General features: G+C 44.6%; 1 protein-coding gene across 5 annotated transcripts in view; it reads left to right on the top strand.

Annotated features, from left to right (window-relative positions):
- The window catches only part of SLC4A4 (solute carrier family 4 member 4), a 710,971-nt gene that overhangs the window by 609,778 nt on the left and 81,079 nt on the right, over positions 1–20,114 (top strand). For all 5 annotated transcript variants that reach the window (XM_086961758.1, XM_086961762.1, XM_086961760.1 and 2 more), the window contains one exon: positions 12,211–12,281. In XM_086961758.1, the coding sequence (XP_086817884.1) occupies positions 12,211–12,281 (71 nt within the window). The remainder of the gene's footprint in view (positions 1–12,210; positions 12,282–20,114) is intronic.

The raw sequence follows: 20,114 nt of genomic DNA, 5'->3' as shown, positions 1-20,114 counted from the left end.
GATCGCTATTACAGACTCGCAAAACGGGTCTTTGATGAATCAGGCTGATAGTGTCCTACTACAGTGGAGTAGGTTGGCACCATCGCCATGAGGATCTAGAGGTAAAGGAACATTTCATGCCAGGCAACTGGAACGTGGCTGGTCAGTAAATATTGGTGGGAAGAAATCAATTAATGTCTGAGGGAGGCCTCTTTTTTTTAGAAGAGAAGGTCACTTCTCACCTACTGGGTGTGCCACTTGTAGAAGGTAAATATTTCACAAAAGAGTAAACACCATTGCTTCCAGTGTTGTTTTGGGGCTGTTGAGGTGCCCAATATTTTAATTAGTTGGGCTGATTTAATTCAAGATATCTTCGCATCAAGATAGCAGGGATGGAATGTGTGCATTCTGACACAATTGCCTCCCAGCAACATTGTAGATGGAAAACTGTGTTTGGCCATAGAATATGTTCATGGGACCAAAATTGCAGTGACTTATTACTCTCTCCCACTCTGAATGTGTCTTACACACTAGACACTTCTAAGTGTGGGAGTTCAGATTTGCTCAGTGAGTAAGTTGTGCAGGTGTTGCAAGTAATATGACCTGCACTTAGTATCTGTTGACTGCTAAAGTCAAAGCTGGTGCACAGAGAGTGCAATGAAGAAGCTCATTTTTAAAGTGTTTGGGCATTGTTTACCATTGGCTGCTTCCTGCTTCCAGGCCCATTATCGCTACCCCTTCCAGGCATGGCTCCCATTTTTTCTCAGAAGTGTTATAATGAGTAGTTACTGTGCTTCACTAGGCCTGAACTGTGCCACGCTTACTTCAAAACACGAGGTGGGGAAGAAAAACTGTTGAAATCCCAATGTTACTTTCTTGGATACCATGCAGATGAGAGCAAGGAGGGCCACAATCCAGGATACGTCCCTTGTAACCACATTTGTCACTTCATTACCCTATGTCTGTTGGAAGATCCTGCTAAGTGCGGCACCACTCAGACTCATCACCAAGGTTTCACTCAGACTCACAGCCAAGGTTTCACTCAGACTTATAACCAAGGTTTCCCTCACACTCACAGCCAAGGTTTCACTCAGACTCATAGCCAAGGTTTCACTCAGACTCATAGCCAAGGTTTCACTCAGACTCATCACCAATGTTTCCCTCAGACTCATCGCCAAGGTTTCACTCAGACTCATCGCCATGGTTTCCCTCAGACTCATCGCCATGGTTTCCCTCAGACTCATCGCCATGGTTTCCCTCAGACTCATCGCCATGGTTTCCCTCAGACCCATCACCAAGGTTTCACTCAGACTCATAGCCAAGGTTTTGCTCAGACTCATCACCAAGGTTGTGCTCAGACTCATCGCCATGGTTTCCCTCAGACACATCGCCATGGTTTCCCTCAGACTCATCGCCATGGTTTCCCTCAGACTTATCATCATGGTTTCCCTAAGACTCATAGCCTAGGTTTCACTCAGACTCATTATCAAGGTTTCACTCAGACTCATCGCCAAGGTTTCCCTCAGACTCATTGCCAAGGTTTCCCTCAGACTCATCACCAAGGTTTCCCTCAGACTCATCACCAAGGTTTCCCTCAGACTCATCGCCAAGGTTTCCCTCAGACTCATCGCCAAGGTGTCCCTCAGACTCATAGCCAAGGTTTCACTCAGACTCATCACCAAGGTTTCACTCAGACTCATCGCCTTGGTTTCCCTCAGACCCCTCACCAAGGTTTCCCTCAGACTCATAGCCAAGGTTTCACTCAGACTCATCACCAAGGTTTTGCTCAGACTCATCACCATGATTTCCCTCAGACACATCGCCATGGTTTCCCTCAGACTCATCGCCATGGTTTCCCTCAGACTCATCACCATGGTTTCCCTCAGACTCATCGCCATGGTTTCCCTAAGACTCATCATCATGGTTTCCCTAAGACTCATAGCCAAGGTTTCACTCCGACTCATTATCAAGGGTTTACTCAGACTCATCGCCAAGGTTTCCCTCAGACTCATCGCCAAGGTTTCTCTCAGACTCATCGCCAAGGTTTCCCTCAGACTCATCGCCAAGGTTTCCCTCAGACTCATCGCCAAGGTTTCCCTCAGACTCATCGCCACGGTTTCCCTCAGACTCATCGCCAAGGTTTCCCTCAGAGTCATCGCCATAGTTTCCCTCAGACTCATCGCCAATGTTTCCCTCAGACTCATAGCCAAGGTTTCCCTCAGACTCATCACCAAGGATCACTGAGACTCATTGCCAAGGTTTCCCTCAGACTCATTGCCAAGGTTTCACTAAGACTCATCACAAAGGTTTCACTCAGACTCATCAACAAGGTTTCACTCCGGCTTGGCTTCACTCAAACTCATTGCCAAGGTTTCACTCACTCAGACTCATCGCCAAGGATCACTCAGACTCATCGCCAAGGTTTTCCTCAGACTCATCGCCAAGGTTTCCCTCAGACTCATCACCAAGGATCACTGAGATTCATTGCCAAGGTTTCCCTCAGACTCATTGCCAAGGTTTCCCTCAGACTCATTGCAAAGGTTTCACTAAGACTCATCACCAAGGTTTCACTCAGACTCATCAACAAGGTTTCACTCCGGCATGGTTTCACTCAAACTCATCGCCAAGGTTTCCCTCAGACTCATCACCAAGGATCACTGAGATTCATTGCCAAGGTTTCCCTCAGACTCATCGCCAAGGATCACTCAGACTCATCGCCAAGGATCACTCAGACTCATGGCCAAGGATCACTCAGACTCATCGCCAAGGATCACTCAGACACATCACCAAGGATCACTCAGACTCATCGCCCAGGATCACTCAGACTCATCGCCCAGGATCACTCAGACTCATCGCCAAGGATCACTCAGACTCATCGCCAAGGATTACTCAGACTCATCGCCAAGTCTTCCCTCAGACTCATCGCCAAGGCTTCCCTCAGACTCATCGCCATGGTTTCCCTCAAACTCATCACCAAGGTTTTCCTCAGACTCATCGCCAAGGTTTCCCTCAGACTCATCGCCAAGGTTTCCCTCAGACTCATCGCCAAGGTTTCCCTCAGACTCATCACCAAGGATCACTGAGACTCATCGCCAAGGATCACTCAGACTCATCGCCAAGGTTTCCCTCAGAATCATCGCCAAGGATCACCGAGACTCATCGCCAAGGATCACTCAGACTCATCGCCAAGGTTTCTCCCTCTGTTACTGTTGGTGTACTCACTTACAACATTGCACTGTTCACTAAGGTGACCAATCTCTTGCAAGGTGGAGTTCCACCGGATGGGGGAGTGGAGACATCATTAAACATATCGTTGGCCCTGTGGAAGTGGATAGAATTTGAGGAGTCTTTGGGCGTTTTAACAAGCCTTTCACTGGCAGGGGTCTCATCCACATATGAACTGCGTTAACACGAGTTAGTTGGCACAGGCAAAGTAGGGAAAACACTAGGCTTACGCACAAAGACATTTTAGAGTACGTAAGGTAGTACTCCTGTAGAACTCCTGTATGTGCCCTCACATGCCGTTATGAAGGCCCCAAAACATCTAACCAAGAATAAAATGGGATTAAAGAAGCCTATTTATATACAGATAGTATAGATGGAAAGACTGGGGCCCTCTTTGCTCTTTTGCCACTAGGGAGATTCACAAAGATATTTAAGGTAAGATACTACTCTAGTACTACTTCCTGTACTCATAAAGGCATGTGTGAATCGGCCTCATTAACTGTGCCAACCATAGTACAGCCACATCATTGGGCCAGTTGACAACCACCCTAAAGCCCCTTTGCCAAAAGGGAGGAACTACCATACCCTGTGGATTCCACACCTACCACCTCCCTTGAACATAGCAACGTTGAGGTCCCAGAGTTGTTCGTGCATAAAGCCGCTGGCCCTGCTGTTGGTCGTGTCCACCCATGTCCTGCAGTCTAGCCGCATATACCCTGTGGATTCCACACCTACCACCTCCCTTGAACATAGCAACGTTGAGGTCCCAGAGTTGTTTGTGCATAAAGCCGCTGGCCCTGCTGTTGGTCGTGTCAACCAGTGTCCTGCAGTCTTGCCGCATATACCCTGTGGATTCCACACCTACCACCTCCCTTGAACATAGCAACGTTGAGGTCCCAGAGTTGTTCGTGCATAAAGCCGCTGGCCCTGCTGTTGGTCATGTCAACCAGTGTCCTGCAGTCTTGCCGCATAGACCCTGGAGTCCCAGCGTGCTACACTCACCGCTTCCCCTGGTGTTCGCAAATAATCTGCTTACCTGAGCACAGCCCATAAATCATTTTCAGACAGAACTCCAAGCTGTGAAGTCTTATTAAAAAAGTCAGCGGTATCTGTGACATAAATGTCAACACCATAAAGAGGTTGGAGGCCTCAGACTTTTAATTGGGCCTCGTGCTGAATCAGAGAGACATTTGGAGAAATAAGGCCCTCCCTGGAGGATAAATTAAAGGTAGAGGCATCTATTTTTATGCTGACATACGGAATTTATGATTGAAAGCTCCTTTTGGTATACATGCAACTAACCTTAACACTGTGGGCTCTTTTTCCTGTGACTTACCAATAACCTTTCTATCTGGATGTTTCCTTAATTATTTATTTTGCTATTACATATGTGCGGCCGTAAAAGCACCAGAAAAGGAGCTACTTTGGAGGCAGAACCCCTGGGAATGCACGCGCGAACGTACAATCATTTTCAGAAAAATTGCTCTTGGCCTCATCACAGTGTGATTTTAGATACTCATAGATGTCTTTCTCTGGCTGATTGCCCTTGCTTTCCACTCTTCCCTTAAAGGAGAGAGATTTGCTTAGCACCTTTTTCTCACTGGAACCCAGAGCACACAGGCCTCATTTCGAAGTGTATAAAAAATGTCTTCGCCGAGCATGCACAATTTTCGGTTGGTCAATATCGCTGCTTTGAGCCGCATGGCTAACCCCCCAATACTTTTGTTGAGCGTCTGATGGCAGTATGGCGGTAGTATTCTGGCTGGGGCATATGGCTCTATGGAAGCTCACATGATGATAATTATACTGGCCGGGGTTATAGCTAGGCTAGGTCACTTCTCATCAGGTCTCTCAATTAAAAAAAAAAGCGCTATTGGCAATGCGCTGTGATGTGCTTGCGGCGAATAGTTTTGGGCGTCTCAATAAGCTGAAGGTGCCTGAGGCAGTGTGCTGTGACGCGCTCATGGAGATAGTGCTTGTAGTACCGGATGAAGCCAAGGTGAGTCTGCATTGCCTATGCATGAGGCGTGCACGCAAGGTGATGCATGAGGTGTGAGTCCAGGGACTAAGTCTCCGCCGATGGACGTGCCACCCAAACACTTCAACATATGCAATGAATTGAGTTTAGTTTGTCCTACCCGCATTATGATGCTGTGGGGTATGATTAGGGGTGGCCGAGCAATACTCCGCCCTCACACGGAACTCCCCGGAATTTGGCAGAGTTTTCCAGCAACGCCACAGAATTCCGCAGATTGGAACTCCACGAGCTCCGCCCAGGCCTAGTTTCTTGGTGACATGCTTTCAGTTCCTGAACAATTTATATTCTATCTGAAACAAAATAGCATAAGATGACACTGAAAGTTAAAAAATATAAGTTATGTATTCTCCAGTGAATTTTCTATGGCAGCTTCTTTTGAAGGTGCCGTTACCACAAGAAGAGTGTCATCAGTGTTAAAAAAGAAACCCAGGAGCCAAACATTTGAATATCTGTGAAACCTCCTGACTGAAGCCTTTCCCCTGTAGAGATGAAGGGTGCACCGTTTTGGTTTCATCTCCATTCCTTCTCTGTTGAGTATGTGGTCCAGAGATCTCATTTGTCCTGGTGGTTGCAGCATTCTTAAGGTAGAAATGTGGGAAAGACTAAAGAGTCCAAAGGTGCTCTACTCACCCTTACGGGTCTCAAGGCGCTGGGGGCCGCTGTGGAAATTAAGTGAGCTATTGTCCAGAGTCACATGGTGCTGGGCTGAGCTGTCGCCAAAGCCAGGGATCGAACCGTGAGCCCTGTGCTCCGAAGTCAGCAACCCTGGCCGCTGCACCACACCTCTCCACTATTGCCAGTGATATTGCTGTGCATGGTTTCCAACATGTGGATTAAGTCCGTGCAAAATTCCAAAACAACCAGTGTTGTATAATCTGGCTAGTGGACATAAGCAGAAGGCGAGGCTAAATGTGTGTCGCTGGTTTATAGTAGAGATCCTATAAACTGTGTAAACGCCCTTGATGTTCAGCCTGTGTCATGACTTCCTTTCTGAGCACCGGAGGCTGCTTGGGATGAATCTTGGAGCATGGGAATGCAGATGCAATTGTCCTATCCAGACACCCTCATGTTGCCTGCTAGTCGGTTTATTGTTGTTATGGCAGGGGATTTCACTGGGGATACTCAAACAGCTGCCTCCCTCGTCTGCCAATGCTGCACAGGAGGTGCCAACTCTAATCCGCCTTTCAAGTGGATTAGAATCATTTTCAGTAATTAAATAGGGAGCATATTCAAGCTCTCATCACATAAGGTGAGCATGTGACCTGTTTAAATTGCATATGTATGACAGCGGCTCTCCTGACCACTGGTAATATCAGCAGAATCAGGACTAGGGCAGGCGCGGCCCATGCAGGTAAGAGCGATGGGGCTGGGGGGCTTCGACAAATGACAACAAGGGAAATCTAAATAAATAATACGACGAGGGAAACAAATAATAAAAAAAGAATACCATGGTTTCTTTTTTTTAAATGTAAATTTCCCTCATCGTCGTATGTCGAATCCCCCTTACAGACCCCCATCCCGCTGCTCTTACCTGCACGGGCCATGCTTAGTCCTGGGCTTGCTGCTCACTCCTGCTTGACTTCTCAAAGTAAGGCAATGGAGTATGAAAAGTCTTTCTCAATTGTGTACCCATTGTAGACGCCTTTCATAAGTATGTTTCACTACTTTTTAAATAAAGAAACCCAAAAATCCAAAGGTTAGGTTTTATTTCTTTTATGACACTATCTTTTGCCTTCTGTTCCTTGTGAACATTGGTAGCCAATGTTGCTCACATGATATTGAACTTTATCAGCTTTTAGTTGCCTTACCCTCTCATAATGGGCCCTAGCCTGTGGCTCGGGCCAATAACTGAGTGGTGGGCAATTAACAGTGAATGACGCTTTCTGGAGGGTGTTAACCACTGTCAACAACATATACAGATCGCAATAAGACATAGTTAAATTATTGTGTTGTATAAAGTATGCAGTAAGGCTTTAGCACTGGTGATGCTCGATGCAACAATGTTCTTTTTGCCCCGCCATCCGTGTTGCAGGTGGTGACCACCTCCACCACGGATTCCCTCGCCACTACCTTTTAACAGTGCCCCTCAAGCCTCCACAATCACTCTCTTTCACATGCATTTAATTAGTTATATAGCGCCACTCATACCAGTGTAGGGTGTTAGAGCACTTTTCATCACACACACATTACACAGAGACAATCAATCATACGTGTGTAAATCATCTTATAGGAAATGTTACATTAGCCAGAGGACTACAAGCTGTAGGCGTGACATGTCATCCATGCTGGAAAGCAGTATAGTTTGAGTGCTTGGTCTGGAGAAGCACAAACTCAGAATTGAAAACGGAACACCACAGTTGGGGGTTCTCTTCAACAATAAGAATCGATTTCTACCCAAATTAACCCTTTTTGCAGCATGAATCTATGGTCTAATCTATACTTTGCAGTGTGCATGCAGTTCTTTGATGAAAGTTAATACTTCACTGTTCTCTATCAGGATTTCATCTGATAAACTGCAAGCAACAAAAGGATGTCTATAGGAAATGCAGGAATTCACTGATCTATTTTCATTATTTGCACCTTGTGATCCGCACGGTGCACGCTCCTTGCAGTAGGCATATTAATCCTGCGTGCTATTTTATTATCAGGCAAAATCTCAACTAAACAAAACTCTGAACTCTCTCCAGGAAAAGCATTAATTACCGGAGTAATCCTGACATTTTTATTGTTGCGTGGACATTGCTGGAGGCAAGGAATGCAGCAGCAGGTGCTTTTAGAACATAAACTTGCAAATTGGGCACTCCCTGAAGTCAGTACCTGGTGCGGTGGCACCGGTCCCACCGCCTTAGAGTCAGCCCTGCGACAAGGACTCTCATAATCAAGGCAACCATGATTCTTCTGATACCCGTCTGCGTTATTACTTTTGTGTAGACAAGATGGCTCAGCAAGCAAAGCGCTTCCTGCAGACATCTGAGATGAACAGCAAGACACAAGTTTGCAACTCATCAAGGCAAATTCTGCTTTACATTCTTTGAGGTTGAAAACCTCCCTACCCATAAATTCAGTAAAAGTGCCAACTATTATTTACAACACTTGGAAAGCACAGAATCCAAGAATCAAACATTTTGCAATGTAGTATCTTAAAACTGAAGGAATCCCTGACCACGTGATGGTGGTGAGAGCGGAAGAATTGCCCGGACCATATACAAAGCTGGCCATCTCTCTTGGGTCAGTCCCTTCTGAGTGAAGAACTTGGCATCCCTGTTAGTTTGAGACATTACAGAAGTAATGCCAGCATCCAATGAGGTTACAGTTAGTTTCTTCCACCTGGGAACTTTTTGGAAGAATGTTCTCTTCTCCCACAGAGCTGAGGCATTTTTGGCTTCCATCCTTTCAAGGGTCTGAAAAGCTATTAGAGGAACTGAGTCTCCTAAAAATCTGATTCACTGTGTGCAGCATCTGCATAATGCAGCAACCCACATCTTACACAATGGGCTCCCACACCCTACACTATTCTATCCCTTTCCTAGGTGCCTCTCTTAAAAGCAGGTTACGCCTAACTCTTTGAATTGTACACTAAGGTGTTCATCATTTGTTCGCCCGTTTCTACAAGAGAAGATGGCCCTGCATCAACCATCCAGAGGCAACTTCTTCACCCATGTACTTCAAAAGGTCAATAAAAACCTTCTGGCTTGCATCTTTTTAGGCACACTCTGGAAATAACTGGATCCTTCTTAATAAGACAGATCACACAACAATGTAGCTTCCTGTTTCTTTATTTCAGAAAAAACTCTGGCTGTGTGTGATGCCCTATTTGTAAATAAGATAAACTAAGGTGATGTAGCATACGTTAAAATAGTTTTACATAACGTAGGGTACGGTGAGCAAAAATAAGATTTCTATACGAAGTCCATAACAAACGAGGGTTAATTTGAACAGACAACTGCACCGCCATCTGGAAGCTCAAAAAGCGGAAATGTTTTATTTGAATGTTGATAGTGCTTATTTTGTAAAAAAAGATAAGTGTCTGGGCCATAGTCAGGAAGCCACTGCAGCTTGCACCACCCTTTACCCCTGCCAGTGACAGTACCACCACAACTGCACACTTCTTCAAGAGCGACAATTCAGACTTTTAATAGACATTAGAAAATGACTAATTCCTGCCTCCCAAGATATTGTTTTAGCTTTGGATAGCAGGTATTAGTCATTTTATTGTATCATGAATTATTAAACAACTGTTGTTGTGCTCCACAAATTAGACAACCAGCGCCATCCTGTGGCAGACTGTCATAAGTGCCAGTTTAGTCAATAATTTGCTGGTGCTGAGTACAGGAAACCACTGGCTCAAATTAAGCACTGAATGTTGAGCTTATTATAAGTGTACTTCTACTTGATTGGGCCTGCAACAGCAGCATGATGTATAGGGTACAGTGTCCCACTGTCTCCTATGATGCACTCTTAACTGGATGTGCTGTTGTGCAGGCCTGCGGTAAAATAGACAAATGGTCACAGTAGCAACAATTTAAACAATACAAAAGAAATAACGGCATTCACAACTCCAATTTTGCATGATCTGCAGTGAATGCAATTTATTTTCAAAGCATTAATCTCTTAAGGTAGGCAACACAGTTGCTCTTGCATCTAGAATTATAAATATATTTATAACAAGCTGCTCTCGTGTTGGGAAAGGAAGGGTGGGAGTCTCTTGAATCAAAGTGAGTGAGTGAGGGTAATGGACAAGGGAGAGGTAATGTGACATACAAACATCATATTCACATAGTGAGACCTTTCCGACTATCACAGGTCAACTGTTTCAATAGATACACATAGCATAAGGAGACACTGATAATGAATTTCAGTCGTCGGGGCTTGTCTAATAGTAGTAGTAGTCAATGTTTCGACCCCTAAGATGTTCAAGGTGATTCGATCCTTAGGGTGGGGTCTTCATCAGGGCTGTGTGATAGGAGCACCTGGTCTAGCCAACAGTGCGTGAAATCAGGCTATGCAGACAAAGAGAGTGGGCTCGACTGATCTCTAATTTACGGGAACTGGTACGGCCAAGAGGGCACGCATGACCATTAGTAGTTAAACTGTGGGCCGTAAGATCCCTCGCAGTAATGATGCAAATCTCAAAATTCGACCTTCCGACTCCTTACTTCACGTCAAAGTGCAGACCTGGACAGTGTGCCCTGTTTCTGTGGATGGGCTGTTCACAGTGCAGACTCAACTAGCGCTTGCACTGTGAAGAGAGCAATATTGAAAGGTGGGTCGGCTGTTTCAAGCCACCCGTAGCCCTTTCACCCCGCCTGCATTTCAGAGGCGTGTCTGAGAACAACTGCAGGTGAGTGCAGTGAGTGATTTCCTTGGGTACCTCTGGAACATTGACAGTGTGCCACCACTTTTTGGTGCTCAGTCGGTGTGCTTCCTGACTATTTGCCTCTGTACCTGCGTTCGCAATACCACACCGGTGCAAAGGCAAAGCGATTCCTCATTTGCATAGAGGCATTTCCCCTCATGATCACACAGTCTAAAATGTGCACCAGCGCGATTCTTGTCATAGAAGGGGCTGCTGAGCATCTGCAGTCCCTTCTATAACATCAAAGAGCCTTTGGGGACGCAAGGAATGGGCACACACGGGTACCTCCCGGGCACCTCTGGTATTACAGTCCCTGCTGTTGACCACAATCGCTGACTATGCAGAGCGGAAAACTACACTAAGCTACCTACCACATACATATTAAAATTGCACAGAAAATGCTTGACTCGCGATTTTTTCTCCATACATTTCACCAAGAAAACCCTGACAAAATCCACCAGAATTAGTAGAGAAACACCGGTACCTGGGGTTTTTCCTTCATTACGAATTCACATCTTTAATGTCGCATTCATTTTGCATCCCATAATTACAGTATCGGAATTACAGATGCACTCATAATAACTGCCTAAATCATGAGCCAGGTGCAAGAGCCCTTTTAAAAACAGAGGCAGTTACAGAACAGTCTCAACTGGGAAGCAAAGAATTCTGTTTTGGACACACGGTTTGAGAAAGAGCATTCTCCTTTCGTCATGCATCTCATTTGGGGATTTATAAAGGGCCCACACATGAGAATCAAGTAGTGCAAAGGAGTGTATTTATTGAGCATGGGTGGTAAGCAGGAATGGCCTGACGCAAGTCCTTGAAGCCCAAGAAAGCCCTGGAGGCTTGTGAAGGTGGCTAGCCACTGAGTTGCAGCACAAAAAAACTCAAATTTATCTTCTGGTATCACCCTAGACAATGATGAAACTGGGCCAAGAAATGGGAGCACCTAAGTACACTAAACACCCATATTTAAGAAGGGATGGAGTTGTAGCATTGACAACCAGTCTCCATGGCAGCAAGGCCAGGATCATTGTCATTCTGAAGAGCAAGTGGCAGTGAAAGAGTCCCATCAAATGGATATCTGGTTATTGTAGCAGGGAGATCAGAGGATGGAGGTAGGCAGTGAGCCAAGCCAAAAAGACAGGTAGTAAAAAAGTGGCTATTTTACCAGAGTTAAGCATCAAGCAGCCCTTACTCCTTGATACCACTTTAACCGACAGGCAGCTCTGAAATGTTTCTATGCAGAAACTTAGACATCAGCAGGAGCAGTGCAAGCGGGGACACCCTTACCAAGAGAATAGCTTGGGCCCTTTTAGAATTGATTAGTGGCTCATGTCCTACCGTCCCGATCACACACATTTTTGTGTAACCTCTATTTTAGGAAAAAATATGATTTATTTAACCACGTCTGCAGCTTAGAAGGCTGTCTGTGCTTTAAAATGACTGCATTTGGATATTAGAACCCGGAAGTATTGCAAGTTAACATGAACACGTAATTTGTTCTCACTGTTTCTGTGTTTTTTTCTATATATACTGTGTTGTGCTCTTGAGACATACACTCCCATGTCAAGCTCCCGGTTGTGTTCACACATGCTCTCTTCTATTTCAGCCAATAGTTCTCTGTTCAACATGACCACTGCGGGACCAATCGATTGGGTGATGAATGCCACCACCACCATGGTGAGTTTTGAAAGCCATTTCATGCTATGGCCTCAAATTGGTAGCTATGTTCTACTGAATGAGCATATTTACAGTACACAGCTGATTGCATGAGGGAAATATATATATATATATATATATATATATATATATACATATATATATATATATATATATATATATATATATATATATATATATATATATATATATATATATATTGAAGCTCTGACTCGCCTCGTGTTTCAAAGAAAAGAGGAAGCACTCTCAGGAGCGGGTTCACAGTTTTATTTCAAACCCACAGCGACCAGACACGTTTCGGCGTTTTGCCTTTATTGATGGTAAAGTGCGCGTCTGAGGCAGCCATTTTTATTTTACATAGAAAGAGGGCAAACCCGCAAAAAGTATGAGCGCCATCTTGGCATGGTCATATACAGACATTTACAGCCAGCAATCCGCCATGGCATCATTACAGATGAACAATATATTACAGTTCATCCTACTGATTCGTAAACATTATATGCAATCATCACAATGTTACAATACGTTGCAATAACGCCCTGGATGGGCTTATGACCAATTTCCCCTCTCCGCAGTATTTGTCCTTCAATCTGGCCCTGTATGGGCCCTGTCTTTACATAATTCATTTATATCTCTAATTACAAATATGCCCACATATAAATGCAAACATTACATAATCGCATTCCTTAACTATTTCAGTTTTAATTTCCTTATCTTTACATTGACCATCACACAACCATTATCCGTATTGTATTTTTGGACCTATTGTTTTCCCAAATGTACCGCCAGTTCTTCATGGGTGTTAAGGCCTTCCGGGTGCTTTCTTGTAGATCAATGATGTAGCGAGACTCCAGTCTTCGCAGCATCATTAATCTATCACGCCCCCCCCCTTGGGTGTATTGGGACATGGTCTAATATATAGAATCTCAGCAGTTCCCTATCACTCTTGTGTTTCTGTTGGAAGTGACGGGCTACCGGATAGGTCATGTCACAGTTTTGTATGGCCCTACTGTGTTCAAGGACTCGTTTCTTGGTATCATGGATGGTACTTCCAACATACTGGAGTTCACAGGGACAGACCAGGCAGTATACCGTGTATGGAGTACTGCATGTCAGAAATTTTTTGATCTTTTTTGGTTTGTCCATACCTGGAACCCTGTATGAGGAGACTTTTTTACTGCTGGAGCACGCCTTGCATTTTCCGCAGGGAAAGAACCCTTGAAGGTTCATGGATAGCTGGATAGAGGGCTTTTTGCCCTGGTAGCTGCTCGTAAGTGTGTCCCTCCGTGACCTTGCCTTCCTGAAAGTCAATGCTCCAGCAGTAAAAAAGTCTCCTCATACAGGGTCCCAGGTAACTACAGGAGCCAGAAGGCCATGTGTCTGGCCATGCCCATCGGGCGGGACTTCAGACTTATAATTCAAGTTGCACCCGTGGCGAAGCCGATCTCTTTTGAACATTGCCTTCGAGAAAGTGCTACAGTCACGAAACGCGTCAGGCTTTTGTTTTAATTTGCAGCTGTGAATTGGTTTCACTTCTCATCTCAGCAACCTTCAGTAAAAGAATTCCACAACTTTAATTCACTTGTGTGCTGGCTCTTTCAAGGGGGAAACTCTTTTGTGTGTGAGATTAAATTACGGCTGGTCCCGGCCGTGAAAGAGCCCCGCTGCGTTGCAGTTCCTGTGCATGTCACCTGGCATGTGCCTTTGAGAACGAGTGTTGGATTCTGGAGCAAGACACGTGCTGTGAGAAGCAGGTGGAATAACGCAGCAACCCACTGGGGTATGGATTTTGTAATTTAATTGGAGACAGCGCGCCAGCTCACTGGAGCAATACTTTAGTGCAACTACAGGAGCCAGAAGGCCATGTGTCTGGCCCCGCCCATCGGGCGGGACTTCAGACTTATAATTCAAGTTGCACCCGCGGCGAAGCCGATCTCTTTTGAACATTGCCTTCGAGAAAGTGCTACAGTCATGAAACGCGTCAGGCTTTTGTTTTAATTTGCAGCTGTGAATTGGTTTCACTTCTCATCTCAGCAACCTTCAGTAAAAGAATTCCACAACTTTAATTCACTTGTGTGCTGGCTCTTTCAAGGGGGAAACTCTTTTGTGTGTGAGATATATATATGTGTGTGTGTGTATATATATATATATATATATATATATATATATATATATATATATATATATATATATATATATATATATATATATATATATATATATACAGTCTACATTGGAGTAAAAGTTCAGCGATCCATGAAGTAAATCTCTATCTGCCTCCGGATCTCACCTGCTTTTGAAGCTGTCCTGCTTGTGTCAGATTCTCAAAAATACACGATTCACAAAGTAGAGATTGTACATAATTAAGAATAGACCCAAGCCCAGTCTTGAACATGGTACTTAACATAATCATCTAGACAGACTATGTGCTCGATTAGGATTGCGGTGAATCCGCATCCTCCGGGCCGGCGGAAGCCACCGCCGGGCTGGAGGATGCGGGTTCACCGCTGCAGTGAATGAAAAGACCCCCCGCCACATTAGGATGGCTGGGGGGTCATCGGCGGACGGGGAGACGGTCTGCCGATTTTCCGCCGCGGTTGGCTTCCGACCGTGGCGGAAAAGCTCTAATATGGTGGCGGTGTCTATCAGACACCGCCAGCCATATTAGGATGTGCTTCATGACATGCCTTTCCGTGGCGACAATGCTGCCACGGAAAGGCATACGGTCTTTTCTTTGGGGGCCCATTGCGGGCCCCCAGGGTGAAGGGGGGGTGGGGGGTGCACATGGGGGGTACCTATGGCACCACCCTGCATTTGCATGCACAATGCGGCAGGCACCGCGCGATGCCTGCCGCTTTGTGCATGCAAATGCACAGCATGCATATTTAACTTTGCGGCGGGTGCTGCTTAAAGCAGCACCCGCCGCAATGTTAAATATACGGGATGTGACCGCCAGGGTGGCGGTCACATCCTAATTCCACCGGAGGGACCGCCGCTGCCCCTGGGGACGGTCCCTCCACCTCGGGGTGGCGGACCGACGCAGGTCTGTCCGCCATCCTAATAGGCGCCTATATTCGTGGATCTCCTTGGAAGATCTCCGCCATTGTTTATTATCGGAACTTCTTGGGAACTAACTGGGACAGTGCGTCAAGACAGGTTTGGTCTCGAGATGACTCACTGCTGTCCATTTTTAATACATTATTAGGTGCTTTGACTTACTTTAGGTTATTGAGAATTGTGTCCGCTTGAAAAACGCCATGCCGTTAAAATTACATTACTATTGGAGCACTGACATCATAAGCTACACGCATGTACCATTCATATAAAAAGTAATCGATCACAGAATGGGTCATAATAAAAATGTGGATATAAAATTACAATCAATTGATTTGTATTCAGTAGCCATCCTAAAGCCCCAATAATCGCTAGGCACTGACCGTACCTTTAAAACACGATGTATTAAAAAATATTTTTTAATTTAAAACAACAATTAAACAATCATAGATTAATCAGCACAATTCAAAGACAATAGAAATGTAAGAAGAACGTTTTCAAACAGCCAATGCTGCTTAGACGCCATTTTGAGGCACTATATGTTACTACCATCAAAAAATACGTTAGCTCAGCCTGGTGACACAAAGACATTGCCTCATTACAATACCTTTCTTTATATTTTCGGAACAAAGGGCAGAAAGTATTTTTCCTTAGAGACTGCTTTCTTGTACTGAGTAGCATAAAAAGTTTCAGTGTTTCTCATCCGCCTAAATTGCACAAGCAGAATTATAAGTGGACCTTATTTCTACTCCATTTTCTACTGTATACAAAAACAGGTAAAATACCCAGCCTGAAATTAACATAAAGGATCTGAAACAAAGTTAGGCGGTTAATTCCATTGCATTCGCAAACCACACAGGACGGAATTACGAGTTTGGTTTTATTTACACATCCAATAATTTATCAAATGCATTAAATAACCAAACATGCGTTACATTTTGGTGGCTTAAACCTGCCAAAATTTAACAGGGGAAATACGTGCGGTATTTACCATACCATGCAGATTTTGGTGTGTTAAACACCATAATCCATATGTTATTCCACAATAACTTGTAAAAGGTGCTATTTATAGCACCCGATAAATAACAGACCCCTGGGTATCGTTACTTACCAGGTGCGACGAATAGCAACTTTACGTGTAATCAGGCCCAAGGTATTCTCTTAGCCACTGGTGGTATTAAATCTGAATGGGTACTCGACAACTTAGGTATATTAAAGTCCAGGTAAAAACACAACCAACTTTTTTCCCTTGCTGAGCATATACTCGAGACCTGTACGTTTTTCCCAAATTTTCCGCTGAAGATTTGGATACTTAATTTAGCCAATGAGGAAGTGGTCTTCCAGTACTCAATACAGCCTGTTGTTTTTGGGTAGAGTCAGCAAGTGAAATTCCCTAAAGCCCTTTACGTTTAAAATGCCAAGGGCCGAGTTTAGATAGTAAGAGACTGCCATATTCGTCCACAAAAAGAATAGGTTTGACTCGTGTGAGCGATTCAATACTGTGCAGCCCCAATTCAAGTTTAGTGCTGCAAAAGTAGTACCGGGGTCAAGATATAACAGTGACCTAAGAAAAAGCTTTATGATCTTTTGAAACTCTGAAGCATGCCTGAAACTCAGAGTTACCCCACATAAAGAGCCAAAGAAGCCGTTTTACATTTTATAGGTAGTACAGCAGGTTTATCTCTCTTTTTGGTCTTTTATCTTCTCTTTGGCTTGTACTGTAAATGTAATGTATTTTTGCAAGAAAGCTTTTGTGTGTGTCATAAAAAGCCGCTTGGGCATGTGCATTGGTAGAGCAGTCAAGGCGGTGCCTTCCCTCATAGATCTTCGGTTCCTTGGTATCTGGAATGGGTTCACCAGTTTTAATAGTTGCAGACTTTATGAAAGCCTGTGCCTTTAGATTGTTACCACTGCTCCTTTTGCATTTTTCTTTAAATGGACTGAATAATAGCTGGAAATTCACCAAGCTTAGCTATGATTGCTGAACAACTATATACATTCATTTTATGGTCTTGATTTCTTTTGAATCCGTGACCACTTCCTCCATTAAGCCCATTCTCCTATCAGTTGTCTTAAAATAAACGCCCATATCCTATAAGGCCATCGGTTGGGCATCCATTTTGTGCAGCAAGGTGGTTTAAGTTTCCGGGTTGCATCCACAGTTCTGCATATTGTGCTGACTGGGCAGCTGGTATTGCCGCTGCTCTGGCCTCTGAAGCATTAGAATCTTGAGTGCATTTCCTGCTGGAAGTGTTAATAATGGAACAGGGCTGCAGTATCTATTGGCGTGGGAAGAGAAAGGGAGGTACAGGTGGCCATACCTGCTATACCCTCTGTTGTTAGATTCGGGTGTCTAAGTGGCCTAATGCGGCAACTGTAGGGGCCTGTGTTCGAACTCATTGTCACAGGTCTAAATCCTGGTGGGTCCACTCCACCTTTCGTCCTTCTGAGGTTGATAACATGAGTACCATTGAGTTGGGTAACAATTAAACATCTGTTAGTCACCCTTGGGTGAATGTGCACTTTACAAATAACACGTTAGGTTAAGAGAATCATCCTTTAATTATTCGCCTGAAGAGGGGTCATCTAGATAATCCTTCAGGCAACAAAGATGGTACAATTAAGCCTAGGGCCCGCCATAAGTCAATGTCACAATTTTGCTGGGCTGTATGTTGATCCGCAGACCTTCTTGTGAAGTATGATGTAATCCTATTTTTGCTTTACCAGAATCAGCAATTTTAACACCAAATACAATGCTGGTGATGATAAGAGCAGAGGTGGCGTCGAACTGATGTCATATCTTTGCTCCTCTGATTTACAAGGTGAAATAGAGACAGAAGAAGGGCCCAGATGGGTCACAGGTGGAAGAACTAAGTCAGCCGATGTAATTACTAGCCTAGATTTGGAGGATTCAGTTTGTAAGGCATTCCTTGATGCGTGGGTTACTGGCCCGACAAAGTCTGGAACTGAATCCTGGCCCGCCTTACTTATTTTATGAGCACTTAATCTCATTGGCCTGGTGATAAATACCCAATGTCAGGTTATGGAAATAATACAGCTTAAATTTGAAGCAGGAGGTAAGTATACAAGATTGAATGATATATCAAGCCGCACCATTGTCAATATGGATAGCAATCAATAACAGAGACAGAGGCAACATACGGGTAAAGGAGGTATATTTTACTCAATTCGCTCTCCTCGTACATATGGCCCAGTACATAGGTAAATCCTGACAACGTTTGGGGGAGGATATATGGCCTATCAGCTCGAGCTGCTGTCCCTGGATCTTGAGAATCTAGCTTCAAGTCGTGGGCAGAGGATGTAGCCTTACGGTTAGAGCTGTTGACCTCGAAGCTGGGGAACCGGGTTTGAGTCTCGGCAACGACGCTCAACATCCTGTGGTCCTGGGCAAATCACGTAATCTTACTGTGCCTAACAAAAATGAATGTGTCCGTCTGTAACGAAACTGGTGCTCATGTAAAGTGCTCTGATACCCAATGTCTCAGGTCTAGTTTGCGCTATATAAAACTCTTTAAAAAAAATGTTTTTAAAAAGTCCTGGCCTCAGCGCTAGACTCAACATTGTGTGATTCTTGATTCTGGGCAAATCACTTAATCTCCTTGTGCCTGCAATGTGTTTATGTACACAAACTTGTAGAACATCTCTCAAGCCCTCATGTAATGGACAGTGCTCTGCTGCCTCACAGTTAGGGTGACCAACCATCCGTAAATTCCACGGACAGTCCGTAAATTGGACCTCGCGTCCGTTGTCCGTGAGGATACTTTTTACGGACGTCTTTTGTCCGTAATTTTGGCCATCGCAGGGGAGCAGCACTGCTCCCCTGCGAGAAGCCTTAGCACCTTGATGGGGCCGCTGAGCACACCTCCCGGAGCAAAAGAGCAGCCCCATCTGCCCATTGTCATTCTTTTTGGGGCTGACGATTGCCACATACAGAATGACAATGGGCCCGTCTGGAGTGTTACTGCATGCGGTGGGCCTCTTCTTGCCTCGGTCTAGGGCAGCGCATTTTGTTAGTTGAAAGGAATGTGCAAACACGCAAATGCTGCTCCAGAATCCAGTACATTCAAAGAAGCTGGTGAAACAAGTTGAAAAGAAGAGGCTCGGGCTAGAGTTCTTTCGGTCTCATCATTTTAGAAAAGTGCAGTTTCAATATTATATTGAACAAACCCACGGTTGCTTAATTTTTAGTTTATGCATCTAACAACCATTGACAAAGCCAATACTTCTGGCTTGTTGTAGGTGTACCGTTACTTGTTATTTATCTGGATACAATGGCAGAAGAGGCAAAATACCAGTCCAGTGGCACACTATTCTAAAGCTAAACCCAGATTTTTAGTTTAGGTGTTTTAAGCCCCGCCCTTAATTACATCGAACACTCCCTTTTGAGAGACGCCCCCCCTTTTTTTCATCCCGCTTAAAGCCCCGGAAACAACACCATATCGCAGTCACCTTACGTCCTAGCACTGTGCATCATGCATGACTCATGCCTTCTACTTTTTCAGATTGCCTATGTGCAGGGGCATAGTGAACCCTCCCCCACCCCACCCCTTGCTTTAGGAACTACAGCAAGTGTGACATTTTTGATGGGTCTCTTCTGTCTGGCACTCTGCAGACGAAGGCTCAGCTCATAATTAATATGAAAAGGTTGGCGAGTGAGTAAGTGAAGGGATGGATGGATGAATGGATTTTTGAAAAGGTGAATAGATGGATAATAGGCGAAAGGATGGATGGATGAGTGAAAAGGTGGATGATCGGTGA

The sequence above is a fragment of the Lissotriton vulgaris genome, chromosome 3_1, assembly GCF_964263255.1.
Source record: "Lissotriton vulgaris chromosome 3_1, aLisVul1.2, whole genome shotgun sequence".
Lineage (NCBI taxonomy): Eukaryota > Metazoa > Chordata > Amphibia > Caudata > Salamandridae > Lissotriton > Lissotriton vulgaris.
This window is presented reverse-complemented; position numbering and strand designations above follow the sequence as displayed.